This window comes from Haliaeetus leucocephalus, unplaced genomic scaffold (genome assembly GCF_000737465.1).
Source record: "Haliaeetus leucocephalus isolate CR32 unplaced genomic scaffold, Haliaeetus_leucocephalus-4.0 Scaffold180, whole genome shotgun sequence".
NCBI classification, from domain to species: domain Eukaryota; kingdom Metazoa; phylum Chordata; class Aves; order Accipitriformes; family Accipitridae; genus Haliaeetus; species Haliaeetus leucocephalus.
This window is the reverse complement of record NW_010972616.1, coordinates 516,816-534,836: the sequence shown is the minus strand read 5'-3', so window position 1 is coordinate 534,836 and position 18,021 is coordinate 516,816. Positions and strand designations below refer to the sequence as shown.

The window sequence follows — 18,021 nt, the reverse complement described above, 5'->3', positions numbered from 1 at the left end:
AGTGCAGCATTAACCAAAGAAAGAAGTGATGTGAATCATGATCACGGTAGCAGTAATGGTGTGGAGGCTGCAAGGGCTAAAATTGCCTTTGTGTTGGCAAAATGAGTGTCAGCTTCAGCTTTTGAAGAGGGAAATGGAAAAGTAGATTTGCCTGGTCCAAGAGATACGGAGCAATGTAAAAAGCTGTATGCAATGTTGCAATGAGAAACATAAAGGAATTTAAATGCAAGGAAGTGCTACATATACTTCTTGATCGGTGAAGTTTGGGAGGTTTCCCTGTCAGTAATATTTAGGTCTCTTCAGTCCCTCACAATTCCTTCATAGGTGCTATTTCTCAAGACATTTATTACTACAGCAACAGAAGTCCTACAGACACACATTCACCATATAAACACCTGGCTTTGAAATTTTTTGGAAGTCCACCAGAAGTTGAGTTTCAGATCACCCCACAGCTGCAAAGCAAGCATGGTCTTCCTGCTAACTTCTCAAAGAAAAAAAAAATTACACCACACTTGGATAGTAAGCAAACTGTTAACATGCATGTAACACAGAGGGATGTTTGTTGCATTTTTCCTAATGTCAGCATTAAACCATCTGAAGTCAAACCAGCAGAGTCTCATTCTTTTCTATATTCCATATAACAAATTAACCCATCATTTTGGCTTTTTGTTTCTGATGTACTAAAATTCAAACCAGGAAAGAAAACAAAAAAACCCTCTACAAAAGTACAAGAGAATAGAGTTTTTGTAACTTTTTAATTGCTGCTGAAGCCAGAGGTGAAGTGAAATAGTAGTTACGATACGCATCAACCAAGTGATCAGTTTTAGTTAGCACCACAATGAACACATTTCCTAAGTTGCAAGTCTTGGTGGGAGTATGTACACCATGCCATAAGAGTGCAAAACTCTCTCAGAAAATTCAGACACATTCAGAAAAGACTGGTGAAAGCAATAGAAATTAATAGTTTCATGGGGAGAAAGGAAAAGGAAAGTAGTTGTTTGCTTTTGCAACACAAAACAAAAAAAAAATTAATAGGAATACCTTCAGCAAGTGGGTCAAGTGTGTGAATCATGAGCTGGAAGATGCTGTTCCTCATTAGACTGTTGTGGAGAGATGCAGAGCTTCCTCCCCGCTGGAGCCGTGGCTTGGTCTAAGTGGAAAAATAAGGGAAAGAATTTAGGGTCTTTTCGTTGCTTGTGTGGAAACAGGTCCGAAACACTACGAATTAATCTCACATCTCACTACACAATGAAACATTTTCAACCATCACCTATATCAGATTATATTAAACTACACACTGTATTAAACATTGTCATATATATAGACGATTTCTCTGGAGGGAATGGATCATCAGATTAGTCATTAGTCTCCAGGGCTCAGGCAAAGAGCAGGGAAAAAAGAACCCTTCTCTGTGAAAACTCTTAAAATGTTAAGAAAATAAAAACCTCATACTTGCATCAGGAAGAATTCATAATTTGTTTCTTTGTAGAACCTTGTGATTGAATCCCTGAAGTAAGTTCTAATTTTTATTGCCTTGGTACATTGAAAATATGCATATTATCAAAATTATGGAGAAAAAGGGCAGAGAGTACCCTTTTTTAATGGCAAAATCCTAAAGCTCAGTCAGAGTGAAACATACTCCTCGCTTTGGTTCAATCCATTAAATACTGATTGCAAAACCAGATTGTGAATGTGATAAGGCAGTGCAGACAACTACAGCAAAGGAGCTAACATACAAGCATCTTTTACGTGCTTTTAAAGAAATTTAAAATATATTCTGAAGTTCTTTTCCCCATGCCATTGTCTAGTACAATAATTGATGCACTTAATATATCCCATAGAGTAAGACTGCTTTGTAGATGGACAGCTGCCTGTTTCAATAAAAAGGATAATCAGAGCCACCAGACTGCTGACTAATAAGACCCTGAAATCCAATTATAGGGAAAAAACAACACTGAAGAAAATAGTATTTTGCAATAATACATGGTACATGGATTAATCTTTGGTGTCAGATAAATTCTAAATGAAAAATGATAGAAACTGAACACAAAAATTAATTCACTGCTTTATCTTTGGAAATAAATTATTTAAATTCTATAGCAGCATAGGAGGCGGGGGGAAGAAATCCCAGTAATTTAGAAAAATGCTGATGTGTGCCAAACCAAAGTAAGGCTTGTCTCACCACCCTCCTGAGAAATTAATGCTCAGACACATACTAATTGCTGCCTACCGTCAATGTTTGGTCATCCTTGTCGCCAGCATTAGGTGACTGCATGAATGGGAAAAAGAACAAAAAGAACTGTCAGATGGAGCATGCATAGAATGGAAAGGCAGTAAAACACCACAGATGTCTGATCCTATGAATGCTGTTGTGATAGGTTTTTGAACCACTCAAATTAAAGCATCCTAGTGATCAAGTAAATCAGAACGAATTCACACTGCAACGTTGCAGGAGTCTTTTATTCTTGTCAGTTTATTGGACAGGAACTGTTGTCATTTCAGGGCTTGGCACACAGCAGCTGGGCTGCAGATCATGATGTTCACTTCACACAAATTACGCAGGGAAGCAAACTCCCTGTACGTCAACCAGTTTGAGAGAGTGAGGACTGAAAAGCCAAAAGCGATAAGAAACTCAGGATTAACCAACTGTTCAATTAAAAGACTAGAAAGGAGTAACACTATCTTGGTATTTGGCAGGAATGGACTAGGCAAGGAAATGAAACAAAGGTGTTTCAGTTTAACCACTCCCAGCAAATGGCCATTTAGCCCAAACTGGCAGCTCTGGTTAAGGGCAGGCAGCATGGCACATACTGCTCTGCCATGAAGGAAAATGAGACTCTGGATGGATTTTAAAGGCCATTAATGCTTCCAAGTAAGCAATGTGTCCTAGAGATGATTTGTGATTCCTACGTCCTATCCCTAGGACAACAGCAGCAGAACATATCACCAGGAGACGCTTCTGAGGGAGAACAGAATTTGCACTGAAAACAAGCAAATGCAAAATTTTGTATCTGATTTGTAGTCCTGAGTTTTGCTTGTTTCTTTAATAGAATTAACACTTATGTTAAACATGAACCCAGAACTTTTGCTACGGAATATGTTTCCATAACATCTTGAAAGTTGTGTGATAAAGTTGTGTTATTTTTCTAGTCATTCTGCTTATCCTGAGAAAGGAAAGTTAACACCAGAATACACGAAATATGAAACTCCAGTCATCAAGTACTAATTAAAATAGGACACAGTGCAAACTCCAGCTGCCACGTTCATTCTTATTTGATCATAACCCCTTTTCCACAACCTGGCATATGAATAATTTCCTCCATCTCAAGGTTCTTGTTTGGTGCATTACATAGAAGACAAATTATGTCACAACTGTTCTATGGAACAATCTCCTATGTGCAGTGAAACCCAGGTTTTGCACACACATCAACACTAACTTTCAGGACATGCCTTTTGAGTTAGTGAATTAACTCGAAGGTTAAGTGGAAGGCAAGCAGTTATGAGCGAACACTAATAACAGAGCAGATCCCTTCTGTTCCATAATAAGTGAAAGAATAACCAAAGCTGAACTCTTTGTCAAAAATGTACCCCGCAGCCATGAATATTAACTTGAAGAAGAGATAATGAGGCAAAGAAAATATCTTTGTTCTGATAAAGGAACTACCTGTCACCTCTGAAATTAGACTGCCCTCATGCAAGAAATGGTTAGACAAAAAACATTTTATGCCTGTATTGAAGACAACCATCATGGAAAGAACTTTAAACAGAGTGGAAAGAAAAGGAAAAAATCTGTGTTCCAAAATGTAATTAAAACAGTGGATGTATCTTAGAAATCTTTTGCATAATGTGTATGTATATACATGTAGTATACATACACATGCTCTTTCAGATACAAATCCACACACACACTTGCAAATCCATGATTTATTTGTGCATACTTTGAGGGACCTTCATGGGAGGTAAAATTTATCTTCTAGCAAAATTTGCAAGAAAGCAAAAAGGACAAGCAGGAAAAGTTCTTCTTGTCTCCAAAAAGGCGACTTAGGACAGTCAAGTCCTAAAGATCAGTGGGTATAGTTACAGAAATAAAGTTTGTGAGATGTGGATGAGTGTTCAGAACTGGAACTTTAATAAAAGTTTTAAAAATTATTATTTGGGACTTTGAACTTTTGAAGATATGAAATTTGTTTCTTAATTTTAATATTGATAGACATAAGAATATATACTTGATAAATCTGAATAATTTGTCATTTCTAGCTGACAAAGGGCTGAAGAATGTCACTTTTCTTATGGTCAAGAGGAGTTGAGAGCATTCAGCATGCCTCAAAAATACTAAGCATGCTCTAGGCTTAATATAAGGGCACTCCTAAAAAAAAAAAATCATGTCGAAGGAATCCCTGTCATTTACTTGAAAGGGAATGGGATGAAGTTGCATGAATGTATAAAAACAACTAGATGATAATTTGTACCATATAATCTAATTTGTAGAAGATAACTATGTTATAAAGAGAAAGAATAATGAAATACATTTTGCATATATGTTAAGGAAATAAAAGAACAGTGAAAAACACATCTGAAATAATTTAATTCTTCCTCTGTACAGAATGGGATACAACACCATGAAACAGATTTTTTAAATTGTTTTTTCCACACTTGATTAGTAACACAATTGCTTCTGAGCTTAACTTGCCAATCAAATTACATCCTAGAAGAAATGTTCAAGACTGGAATACAAATAAAATTTTAAGGCAGAAATGCCTCCACAGTTTTAAAACCAGGAATGTAAACAATAGTTAGACATTTTGGTGATACCAAATACTTATAATGCCTGGATTACCTCCTGGATTAACAAGAATAACACCTTAAAATAGTGTTTTAAACTATGGCAGTGAAAAATTCAGTTGTGGTGTTGCTGTTTACATCATGTATTTGATGGCATTTTGTCCCCACTAGTATGGCAAATTAAACTACTTTCCTATTGTCTACAGTGAGTTTTGCATTTACATGTTCATTGCTATGTAATCTGGGTATCACATGCTGCATGGCAAAGTATTCTAACATATCATTTTTCCCTTGTAGAAACATCTAGTATTCAGACATTTTATACAACCTTTTAATTTAAGACGACACTTAAAAACTGGTCCAATGTTAAAATGGTTGTGTTTCTTTGCACTAGGAATGAATACTGTATTTTTGGACATACTCAACAGTGATTTCTTTAAAGAAAAACACATTTTCTGCAAGGATAATTTTGCTCTTAAATCATGGCAACTGTTGCATATCAGTTCCCTCAGAAAGAGAAAGAAATTCCATGTCATCTGTGCATTACATCTATTTCTGAAGGAATTACTAGTAAAAAAATTATCTTTTGCAATTACATGTTATAATTTCTTTGAAACCATGAATTTATTATAGTTCTGCAAAATGAAAACAATGCATTCTAAGTATACTCTCTTATTCAAAAGTATCTGGGGCACAATCCCTTATTATGTTTTTATCAGAATTATAAAAAGATTAATCATGAGACTGTTCACTGAAGTTTTTTAGAGAATTCACAAAAACATTTATTGGTTCTCCTGTATGCCATAGCAGTACGTAAGAGTTTGTCCATCCTCCTGCCTGTGTTGGTGATCACGTATTCAAGTTTGCTCCAGCTGTGCTAAAAGTCTTAAAACATTTTATTTCAGGAAGAATAAAAAAACCCCCTCTACTTGCTATGAAGAAATGGTCGGTGGTACCCTTTTCACACATCTCTTTTTCTCAGTGATGTAAGTCCATCAGTTATTAAGCCTGACATGTTCCTTGCCTTGTTTGGAAATGTGTGTACTTGAGAAACAGGCTCCTGAAGTAATTCACACAAGAGATGATGCCTCACTAACTACGTGGCGAATCTCCTCATGCTTTCCTTTAAAATAAAGGGCATCATGACAGTCAAATGAGAACAGAATCTATAAAAAGCTCTAGGTATTTGATACAGAATATCCTTGTTAATAAAGATGGCTAGTAGCTTGAATCATCTATTAGATTGTGTATTCCAAAACCAGAATCGGAGGGCTGACTGCCTGCAGCTCTAGGAATTGCTGCTCTGGTTGAAGTTTGCATGTTACAGGTTCAATAGCCTGAAGCAATTAGTGAATTGGACTGCCCACCCCCTTCTCCCAACGTAAGAAAAGCAGGCTGTCAAACAACAGCAGGTAAAAATGTAACTGGATTTCAACAGCCTTTCTACTGTGTGGGTTCACGTCTCTTTCCTACTTGCTAAACCTTTTCCAACTATAAAACCTAAAAAGCTACTTTGATTTTAATCAGCTTTTATGGGAAAAATGAAATTTCATCATGTTTGGTGGCTGGCAGTGTGGTGCTGAATGCTGAATCGTGTCTCTAATTACTGTAGAATATGAGCCCAGATAGGGTTTTGCTAAACTGTCTCAAGATGTTTTATAGTGAAGGACTTTGGCTACTCTCTCTTAGCCTTGTTTTCAAAAGTGGCACCTGGACTCTGCAATTTTATACCTATCAGTGAGTCACTGCTTGTCAGTTCTGAAGTAAATTACAGATGATAGTTTTCTTGGTGTACAGGGCTCTCTAATTTTAGCAAGACACTTACACTTAAGGTCTGTGGTTTTTTTGTTAGGCTGAACTGCAGAAAAAACAAGATGCATTTCAAAGGCAGACACTGAAATCAATTTAGTTAACTTAATAGGGTCCAGATAATTTCTAAAAATCAGTATCCTAAGGCGTGCTAGTACTTGGAATAGAACTGTTCTGCATTTGTTTGAAATTATATGATAAATTGGGTTAATGCGTAACTAAAATCCAAAGCAGCAAACTCAACTAGACAGATTTCAGAAATAAGCCTAATGAGCTCAGTGAAGAAACAAAAAAATGAAGTAAGGTATTATTTTATCTAGTTCTCTTAATATGTATATTTTTGGATTTTACCAAATCAGAATCCCTTAGACCTCCTTTCTGTGAATATCCCAAAACAATCCCATATTATAAACCTTGCATACTTAATAGATAGGCTTTATATGGTTGGCAGGAAGCTGAAAAGTGCAAGTCCTAGTGGTCTCAATATACTTAAACTAAAATTCTTCTAGATATCCATGGAAATAAAAGTTGACCATCACTGCCACAGTCTATGGAAGCTCTGTCAGGTGCTGCAATGGGGCCAGTACACATTACTAAATGAAGGTGATGCCATTACCCCACTCTCTAGATTCATTATGTAGAAAGGCTGCAAGCAGCTGTAGGGGAATATTTCTGCATTTAAGCTATAGCAAGCTGATGGTAAGGATTGTAACTTGCATATTACTGCTTAGTAGATCATTACTTGAATCCAGACTGTGATCTAACACTTAGTACAGAACCTTGGATCTTATTTAAAACAGAGGAGGAAAAGCCTTTAGTAAGCACGCTGTAGAAAAAGAAACTAAAATTCCCTTTCACTTTGTCTGCCTTCTTCCTTCCTTTCGCCCTTATCTTTCCTAAAAGTAAACAGAGAGTTCTATTTAAAGAAGCGGACTTCTCTATTGTTGGAGGAAAAAAGCATGATTCACAAGAACCATATCCAAAATTAAATTGAGGTTGTAAGTTTGCTTTACTCATCAAAATGAAGAATTTATTAAATTAAGCTTGAACTTTCAAAGACATTGAGCTGGACCATCAAATTGGGATACCTGGCTGTATTTACAACTGCTTCTTTACAAGCACTTAGTGTGAAAGTTGTAGCCCTGGGCAAAGCAGAATGGCTTTGTTCATTCAGATCAGTTGCCTCTTTTATGCCAGTCTGTTCATGCAATTACCCAATGTGCATACACATAGTGAATCCTCATGAATGTTCAGCAGAGACGCATCTTAGCTGATTCGAGCAGTGACAAAAGGATGGTTTAAAGTATCAGTTGCTAAATCACATGCTAATGTTAGGTCAACTGATTTAATTCCAGATTTTTATGCATACCATTGTATGAAATAGGATTCTTCCAGTCAGCCTGTAGGACCAGTCATATGACATTTAGTTACTCAACACATGTAAGAAAGTCAGAGCCTGCCCCATGCCTCTTACCTTCTCTGAACTTGCTTAAAGTCAGGTATCTTTGGCTTAGGATGGCAATGTAATAGCTCAAGCTTAAAGACTTGATGAGTTCTTAATCACCTTAGTGTCAGGAGTAATTATGCAGTTTTAAGTTGTCCTCTTATCCTCATTTCAAGACTTGTCAATGAAGTCACCTTTTGCTATTTTTTAAATAATATAAATTAGCACCATAGCTCTGTATGTCTATGTAACTTTCAGGGGGACAAACAAATCTTAAATCAGAAACAAAAACTAAAGCTAGGTACTTACAGTGGTCATTAGATACTCATGCACAAAAAACATTTGTTCATAAGTGACAGTTTAAGTACTTCAGTATGGATTTAGGTAGCTAGCTTTAAAATACCTGGATTTAAAGTGTTTAATATGCTGCTACTGCATGAACAATATTACATTGGAAAGCATTAGTGAGTGTACCAAGATTAAGTTCTCAAAATTTAAAAAATATCTGAATTAAAATCACCCATGAAACAAGCTGTAAATTCTGGGTGGGGGGCTGGGAAGGTTTTCAGCTGAACTCCCACTACACCATAGAGACTACTGACAGGAGATGCCGGCTCTTCATTTCTTACATCTCAAACATGAACGGCTTAGCAAGAAGCCAGCAAAAAAACACTTCCTAGGACTTCTGCTTACCTAAATACACAAAGGATCTGCTACAGATTATGGAGGTTTTAGAGTTTGCCTTAAAAGTAGTCACAGTAATTCCCAGAGAGGAAAGTGTTCAACAAATCTTAGTGCTTGCTGATGCTATGCCAATTTGCAACTACCAAATAAATCTCATTGCAGTAAGTTGGCTGTACATTGCAGAAGATTCATCACAAGGGTGAAAAGGTTGCAGTTTCACTGCCTTTCCACCTCCAACACCCTGGAGACCCTGAAGGGCATGGGCAGCTTCTCTTCTGCAGAGAAGAACCCAGCCTGCACAGCCTGTAGGGAGGAAATGCTGAATCGGTGCATCCTCAGATGCCCTGGTCACATCCCCTTTCCACCAAGCTCTGCTCACTTCTCTGTCTTATTTCACAGCTGCCTTCCACGTTCAGGTGACTTTTTGTCACCAGGACCTCTGCCGACTTTATTGTCAGGTGGCAGAAACTCGCACTGGATCTAGCTCTCAGGATAGCGACTGCAAGGACGTAATCAAATGTGAGAGGGGCATATAAAGTAATGAATGATATTGAGAAAGCTAGCTAAGCATTGCTAATAGCTGATGTTTCCCAGAATGTCAGAAGGGGACAGAGAATAGAAGGTAGAATGCTAGCCCTCAAATGAGACAAAGCGAAAGCCTTGGTGTGCTGTATCTATCCTGTAAGACTACGTTTTCCATGAAACAGTAGTAACATTTAAAGTGGTCTACCTCACACATTTTAAAAAACAGGGAGCAGGGAGAAAGGAAAGCTTCACCAAAACAGTTAGGATGATCCTTAAGGTACAAATGTTTCAAATAACTATGCTTCAAAACGTAAAATCCTCATTCATGGGGAGCACACTGCCAGCTCTACGCTGCGGGACTCTGGGTGTCAGTTTTACACCAGCCTAACAGGCAAAATATAGCAATTGGTTTCCGTTCCTCCACTTCCCCATCTGTAAACTTGGAATAGAGACATTGTTTGTAGACAACTTTGTTCTGATGAAAAGGGCTGATTGCTTTGTGGGCAAGTTACTGGTTAAACTGCCTTCTTTTCAGCAATTAACTGTGCTCCTTGGGTTTTGCAGCTTCTACTGAGCACAACATACATGTTCATTGCAATAAGCTACAAAGCAGAACTTCTCTAAGAGCAGCATCTCCAATAGCTATAGGTAAAGGATCAAAATGTACCTCTTGCAGTGTTTGTTAGCTAACAAACATCAAAGATTTTTTTTTTTCTATTTTTGGACTATTTATGTCTCTAACAGGTCTGAGACTATGGCTTTACAAGATTATATGAGAATCAATGCAATCAAAGCACACAAAACACTTGTACTTTTTAGATCCAATAGCATGTTAGACTGATTCTTCAACATTGTAAAAGGAAAACCAATGAAAATATGTTGGTTTTATTTTTTTATTCACCCACTAACTAGATTATATTACACTGTCTCAGTTTTAAAATGGGAAACCAGACATTAAGTCTGAGGCAAAAGTATTACTAAAAGCAAATACCTTAATTTTGCATACTTGACTCAACAGTATTTCAGGCTCACTGCCTTTATAACTGACATCGAATACCATCTGTCTGCATATTCATCCTTCAGATAATCATTTTCAGCTATTTTCACCACTGCCTCCTAGGTCTTTCTGGTCACCTGAAACATGCAAATGCCATCTAGGGGTTTGTAAGAAACGGTAGGGAGAAAAACTGTTGAGAAGAAATAGAAAAGAAATTTTACAGAACAACCTGCAGGTAAGACACCAGCACTGTACTACCAGTGAGCCTGATGGAGCTGTGGACAGAAAAGCAAGTCTGAATTTCCAGATTTCATGTACAACCATAAAGCAAACCAAATTGTTTTCTTCACATTAGGTGAAGAAAAAAAGGACCACATCAGCTTCTGTGTTACTCTGATTCCTCCTGCCTTTTAACTATTTTTCTACAACATTCTGCTTTGGATTGAGATGGAAGGGAAGATCTGTGGTTCTGAAATCAAGAGCATCCCTGTATGCTGGGATTCTGGAGACCACCAGGCATGTGTTCTGGAGAATATGCAGCATGCACATGCCAGGCTACTTTTGACTCCTTTGGAGCCAAGAGATGAAACTCAGGCAGAAAGACCTGAACAGTACTGTTTCTAAATGCAGAGTTACTACATTAAGAACTTAAATCAGACCTCACCCATTTTGGCTCTCAGTGTTTGGACACCTAATTTGGGGAATTATGTCTTACATGGCATAGCAAAGGATAGACAGAAAATCTTTGTACTCACCTTCCTTCATCAGTCTGCTATTTCACACTGCCTTTCACACTACTGATTTGTCTCTGCAGCTATGAACCAGATGCCTGCAGGTAACTCATTGACCCACATAATGCAGAAGCAGTGGCTCTGTTTCTCTCCTCTGCAAAGCCCTGTTCTCCCAGAACAGCCTCGTAATATTTAAGGTAAACCTACAGCTCCAAGGAGAATACCCACTGTGATCAAAGAGAATAAGGCATTAGGGGAAACAGATATTCTGGAGTTAGGGAGGACTGAATCATGGAAGGGTGTAGTAGGAGACCATAGCTACAAGAAAGCATGAGAGAGTTTGTGGTGAAGTAGTGAGTATGTCAGCCTAAGCAGCTAGCAGCCCTAGCTCAGGCTCATATCTACCTTCCATTTCTGCCCTTCTCATTTACAGCCTAGGACAAAAGCATTCCTTTACCTCCAAGCTGCCAGGTGAGCTTCATTGCAAATCATAAGATTGCTCAGAGACTTTTTCTGAGAGATGTTATTTTGGACACCAGCCAAAATCACAGTCTGCAAGGTCTTTCAAATAGAAAGAGAAGCTCACAGTAGTAACTCCATCCATGTTTTACTTAATCCCATACCACAAAAAAAACTTAAAGTTTGGTTTCTCTAAGCACTGTAGGAGTCACAAGCAGGAGACCATGCCATTACCCCAGCTGTAAACTGTAAGCTGTACGCCAACAGTTGTTCCCCAAAATCAGTCTGCCTCTATCTTTTCCTCTCATGACTTTTCTCCCAGAACTTGTGCTTCTTTCATCAAATCTTGGACTTTCTTGCTGCCTTTTTTCCTCCCATCTCTTTGGCAGGCACATCACACAATGCCCATGGAAACCCAGTCCACCATGAACACCTCTGTTCCAGGGATGGCCATACCTCTTTATCTGAGATGGATGCTCCTAGTGTTTCAGCTATCTGCTTTCCTCAAGAAGTGCAATCATAACTATCTGCATTTACCAAGGAGAGAGCTGTTACACCCCACTGGTTTCAATAATGCGCAGCTCTATTAAACTTTCTTCAGTGTAAAGGGTACAAGAAATGGAAAGATCAGGGGAAGCCTTCAACAAAAGTACACCCTTGTATTAAGTGAAGTCACCATGACAGAGGGGATATGAAAACAAGACTTGGGCTTGCATAGTAAAGCTGGGCCCTCATAATGAAATATACTGGGTGTGAATTCCATTAAAAAAAAAAAGAATATTTTCAGAGCCTCAGTATGAATACTTGCTGATTATTTAATAGCCAAACTCCAGTTCCTGTGTCTATGTTCTAGGTTGGCATGTTTCTGGCTTTAATTACATCCCAATGTAAATCCCTGTTTTCATGTAACACACATACTGCCCAATTTACAAAAATCTGGTTGTTCCAAGAGGGAACAACCTAGTTCCCTAGGATAAACATTTGTTACAACTAAATTAGTCATATAAAGAAAACTGTAAGGTAAGGTAAGCCAGAAATCATTATGCATGTTGCAGTCTTAAGCTGTCTGGAAGTAATCCATAAACTAGTTTTTGGTTCTATAGAAAATTCCCATTGCTATGAATCTACACGTTTCTATTTCTACATGACTCTGCAATCATTCTGCAAGCATGTAAAAGCCTCAGTAAGTGATGCACACATCATTCTTTTCACAATATTCACTTGAACTTTGGGAAACTGCAGTCTCTGTCAAGATAAATTGTCAGTAAACATGGTTCTCCCATGGGAGTTTGTGAGGGTCCAGCCAGGATTTTATGAATTTAAGCCACTTTTTATTACACTGTGTTCTATACATGGTCTTTTATGTTAACCAGCTTTTGTGCTCACAATGCTGACCAAGGGAGTCAAAGAGAACAAATGGATTTGATTCTTGACATATCATCTTTCCATTCGTAAAACGCTGTGTGGCCAGAATGAGAAGAAACCTGGATTAAAACTCCCTTAGTCTCTCTGCTTCATGTTTGTTTTACTGGAAATTGTACTGTAGATATCTCTGTGCATATACATTTTTGACATGCTTCATAAATATTATTCCTGCAGTCCTGCTATGGATGTCTATGGCAATATCTGAAGAGTGCTTGTTCTATATTTTTTTTTTTAATTCAAAACTGTGCTTATTGAATGGGAAAGAATAATTAGGACTGTTACTGCCCAATTCCTGTTAACTCCATTTCCAAACTGAACTCCCTTATATACAACCATAGAAATCTCATCTCAAACCATTCACATTTTTCAACATTCTAGTTAAATCTGAATTATCAAAACCTTTTCATTCTGGTTCATAGACATTAAGCAATTACATGACAAAAATTAAGAACATCAGGTAAAATCATGATCTTAAATAAAGAAACAAGAAGTACAGCGGACACTGGCATGGAAAACCTCCAACAGATCAAAGGAACAGAAAAAAACTGTCTCAAAGTCTGATTTTGCACCACTGCGAATTATTTCCATGGAATCAGCGTAAAACTAAATGCAATGAGAGCAGGATCCCGTCGAGCATGCAGGAAGAGATGTGCTATTTATTCCACAGTACAGTGAAGCAAGGTGTCAGTCTCACAATTTTTTACATATAAAGCAAAATAAAGTGAAAATAAAAAATGCATTTTGCAATACAAAAGTTTCCCACCTTCAGGGGTCTACTGGCTAACAGATCCTACTGCATTTGCAGCTATAAGAATCACTAAAGCACTAGCTATCATACGCTACTAAATACAAAGTGTCTCTCTCTCTGGATGTTACTGCCTGCTTATTAATCTGTGGTTTTATCTAAGCTGATCTGTAGGACGTGCTCCTATATCACACGTTCTCCCAGACCTTGCCTGACAAGGGCTTTTTCAGACACGCAGTCAGGCTCTTCCTCCACCCTGCAGATTGTGAGGACTTTGCCCGCTCAGCTTCCTGGAGACTCACCCTGTACCTAGCCAGATGCAAAAATTTTGAGAACTTGGTGTAGTTTACAGTCACATATCCTTGCCACGCAACACTGCAACGACCAGAGCTGAGAAGATTGCGGGCTTTAAATCCAGTTGCTCGCTCTGACAAGCAAGATCACGCTGTGTTGGGGATCTAGAGAGTTCAACTGCTCCAACAACGTCAATTGCCAGAATCTTTTTGGAAAAAGCATTTAAGTAACTTCATGTCCCACCTATGTTGGTCAGCTCTCACACCAGTAGCCATTTAAAAAAACCCCAACACATTTAAAATTGCTTTCTTAATGCTATGGCCAACTATGGCGAGTTGTGCCATGTTTCTCCCTGCTAAAAGACTGCTTGGCCCCTCTCATTAGCAGCATCCAGAGCAGCTTTATACAACACCAGAGCAGTCACACTGTGGCTCAGCCACCCCTCACACCCCTCACTGCTTTGACTCCTAGCCTCCACCACATTCAGAGTCACAGGCAAGTAAGGACAACATCATAAACTACTCACTGAGCTCATTAAAGGATGGCAAAGCAGAAACTATAACAGGATGCAAACCCTTTTCTGTCTCATTCCTAGCTGGAAGCTCATTCAGGTTGGGAATAAACAAGAGCTGCTCCTGCCTGCTGGATTAATAGTGCCATCTGTGAAATAAGGACTCCAGGACAGACCTGGGTGATAGCAGATTTTGGTGTACGAACAAACAGAATCTACTGCAACATTGCCAATGCCTAGCAATCTTCTGTGCACAGCCAGAGAAAAGGAAAGTACAGATTTGCATGGGGACAGACTGGTCATTTCACCAAAGACCTTGGACCTAAAAGCCAACACAGAGTCAAAATTTTTTGCACAGCCTTTGGAAAAACTGCTCTCCAGACTCTTATCTGTCCTCTGATGGAAATAAGTTAGTTAACACAACTGTACAAGCCTTATTTACAATTGCATTAATACAGAAAAGGCTAATCCCTTGGCTTAGACCACAGAGAATGATGAGATATCTTGGATGAAAACAAGTCAAGAGACATAAAACTAAAAAAGACAAAAATGCTGCCAAAACACAGAAAGTACAAATTTTTGTGAGCATGAAGAAAGTGTTCTACGCACAGAAAAAGGGGTGATTTTCTGTTATCTATCCTCTTATTAAATAAGGACATATACTGACAGCTTGAAAATTCTGTCTTACAAAGCCTTTCTTTTCTGCCCAAGAAACAGTCACAGACCCAGGGGCAGATGAATTCTAATAATTGATTTGGGGGGGGGAAGGTGCTGAATTTATGTTATTTAGCTCTTGGAAACATGGGACAAAAATCTTCCAGAGAATGTAGACCTGTTGGCTAAATTTTTCCAACCATGACTTGGCATAGAAAATTAATCCTGAGACCTAAGACTACATCTTTTTGTATGAGAATCATTGTGATCATGAAACATTTGTGGAGCAAGTTAACTATGCCTTCCTGGACCATGAAATAATACCCAACAGAAGGACACTCCTATGTCTCCGATGAAAGTACTGTGAAAAACCTAATAATAGAAAGACATTGCATCTCTTATAGCTAAAGACAATTAAATAAATCAGAGCAACAAAGAACTATAAGTAGCAATGTCCCAAATAAACAAAACCTTATTGCTTGCATCACAACTTCTGCAAAAAGAAGTTGGGTTACACACAGTGTCATGAAACTCAGATGTGGCAATTTCGATTCTACTCACATAAAATTTATTTAGAAAGACAAATTTCTTCACTGTCGTCACTGCACTATGAATTTCCTACAATGATACCCTGCTTGCTATTGAATTGAAACAGAGTGATTTGAAGCCTTTGCAGCAAATCTTTCATTATCAATTTTCATATAATTCCCCCTACTGGGAGCTGGAGCACTGTTTTGTTTAATTATTTCAGGCATTTTATCTCACATAATGTGAACTCGTATACATAAAGGAGAATTAGAATCACCTCTGCACTTTGTTTTTTGTCATTTAGGACGTCAGAGTTTATTGCGATGTGTGTGTGCCTGACTTCTTTAGAAAAAAATACATTAATTTTTTCTTAACTCATTTGCTCCCTTCTTTCATTAGTTGAAAAGAAATCTGGCTTTGTGATCTAAATTCTACGAGTTGCTTTTTGCTGATGACAAAAAATATTTCATCTGCCAGGTCATTTATCTCCTCTAAATGTGCATAATTTATCACTTACGCAAACTAATGCCTAGTGTTTAATACCTGCAAATTCTTCTGATTTCAGGAGGAAACTAAACCATGAATATGAATCTCAGTTTCATTTATAAAATGATATTTTTACTGCTTGATCCTTGTGAAGATAACCTTCTAAATGTAGATTGACATAAGCCACTTACTAGGATTAAACAAGTTAAAGCAAGCAAGTTTCATTTCTGCATTAAAAGGCTGAGAGCGGTGGTGTGGTCACACGCAAGAGCAAGTCTAGCATACAGTGAAAAGAAAACGTTCTTCTTATACATTCAATCCCTTATTTTTGTATTTATCTTCCCCAAGATATCAGCAAAAATTTTCAGCAATGACTGCACCAAGAACAAGGGTTCCTTAAAAAAGTAACGGGTAGAAGGTAGCGGCTTCTCGATAGCTGCTGTTTCTTACATTTATCTTAGTGAAACTTCAGCCTTAAGTAATACCTGACTCATTCTTGCAAATGAACAAAAAATGAACTCTTCCTATGCCTTTTTAAAGTCCTTTAAAGATAATTACATTTTAGGATGTTAAACAGAAATAATCCCATTCCACACACTTAACGAACAATGTGTCAGGATCTCCTGCAGAAAAAGGTTTGATTCAGGACTCTTAGACTGGTTCCAGTCTGGTCTTCAGTCTGATATTCTCAGAAGAAAGACCATTAGAGTGTGGATTTTTTTTTCTCAACACTTTCTGAATCAGTCTTGCTTTCTTTTTTTTTTTTTTTTTTTTTAAATAAGGTCTATACCACTAACATATTCACTGTCTTGCCTTACCTTTTTCTTTAAAACTGCTAGTTTTTCTGTAAGGTCTGTCAATGACCTCTGGACTAAAAGTTACATATGATCTTTGCTGTGGTCAGAAATATCTGACAGAACTTTTAAACACCAGAGTGGAAAATGCCATGCAGTCCAAATCTCACTCCTTCGCAAGAGATCAACAGAACTATTCAAAAAATACTGATAGCAGTGAATTTGTCTGCTGCAGATGAAACAAGCTTAGTTTTGAGTAAGTGTCATGGAGAGATGCAATTATGACTCCTGTCCATTCACTCCAAGTGTACATATTTATGCTACTTGAGGCAGAAAATCTCGCAGTGATTGTTGGTCATTATCTCTTCCCTGAACTACATCACTGAAGACAAGAAACATCTGGAGGAAAAGCCTATAGAAATATCCAAATGACAGACAGTTGTCAGTGTTAAAGAAAACAATGCAGCCGGTCAACTAGAGAGCCTGGACGCTGAGGAATCATCAGGTTGTGCATAGTTTTATAAGTAACTTCACAGATGTTTTCAGGGCTATAGCTATAGTAGCTCCAACTAGAAATGTAGTCATATGGCAAAACTCCCATCAGCAACAATTCTGGATCATGGATGACAGTATAAAGACAGACTTAATGTCAGCTTAATGGTCAAGGAGACTTGGTCTAATATGAAAAGATCCAACATCACAAGGCAAAACAAAAAGCATGGCTAGAAAACCTTCGATACCAAAAGGGATGGGCACCCGGCAGTTTAGGGGATAGAGGCAGTGTAACTTAATCCCTGGGAAGGCCATAGCAAACTAAGGGAGATTTATCTTTGAATAGATTCGTGCCTGCTTGTGAGGAGCTGGTTTTCTGAATTCAAATGCAGCTGAACAGACTTTGTAGCCTGATACTCCTACAGGAGAACGAACTCCTGTGCTGTGCCTGCTCTAGGTGAGAACTCCTCTTTATTGCCAATGTCACCCAAACCCACAGTTTTTAAATAAATATGGTTTCAGTTAACATGTACTACATACAATCCATTTGCTTTTTGGTTAGCTACAGCATGAATGCAGATGGGGCAAAAATCCTTGGGAAGGGACTGAGTGGAGTGGAACATGATAGTTTTATAGAGTAATTGGCTCCCCTTGAGAATTT

At 38.0% G+C, this 18,021-nt stretch overlaps 1 protein-coding gene across 2 annotated transcripts in view; it reads right to left on the bottom strand.

The window, feature by feature from the left end:
* Positions 1-18,021, bottom strand: part of SLC24A2 (solute carrier family 24 (sodium/potassium/calcium exchanger), member 2) — a 110,200-nt gene that overhangs the window by 50,727 nt on the left and 41,452 nt on the right. For both annotated transcript variants that reach the window (XM_010564459.1, XM_010564458.1), the window contains exons 2-3: positions 2,231-2,269; positions 1,042-1,150 (exon numbers count right to left, since the gene is read on the bottom strand). In XM_010564459.1, the coding sequence (XP_010562761.1) occupies positions 1,042-1,150; positions 2,231-2,269 (148 nt within the window). The remainder of the gene's footprint in view (positions 1-1,041; positions 1,151-2,230; positions 2,270-18,021) is intronic.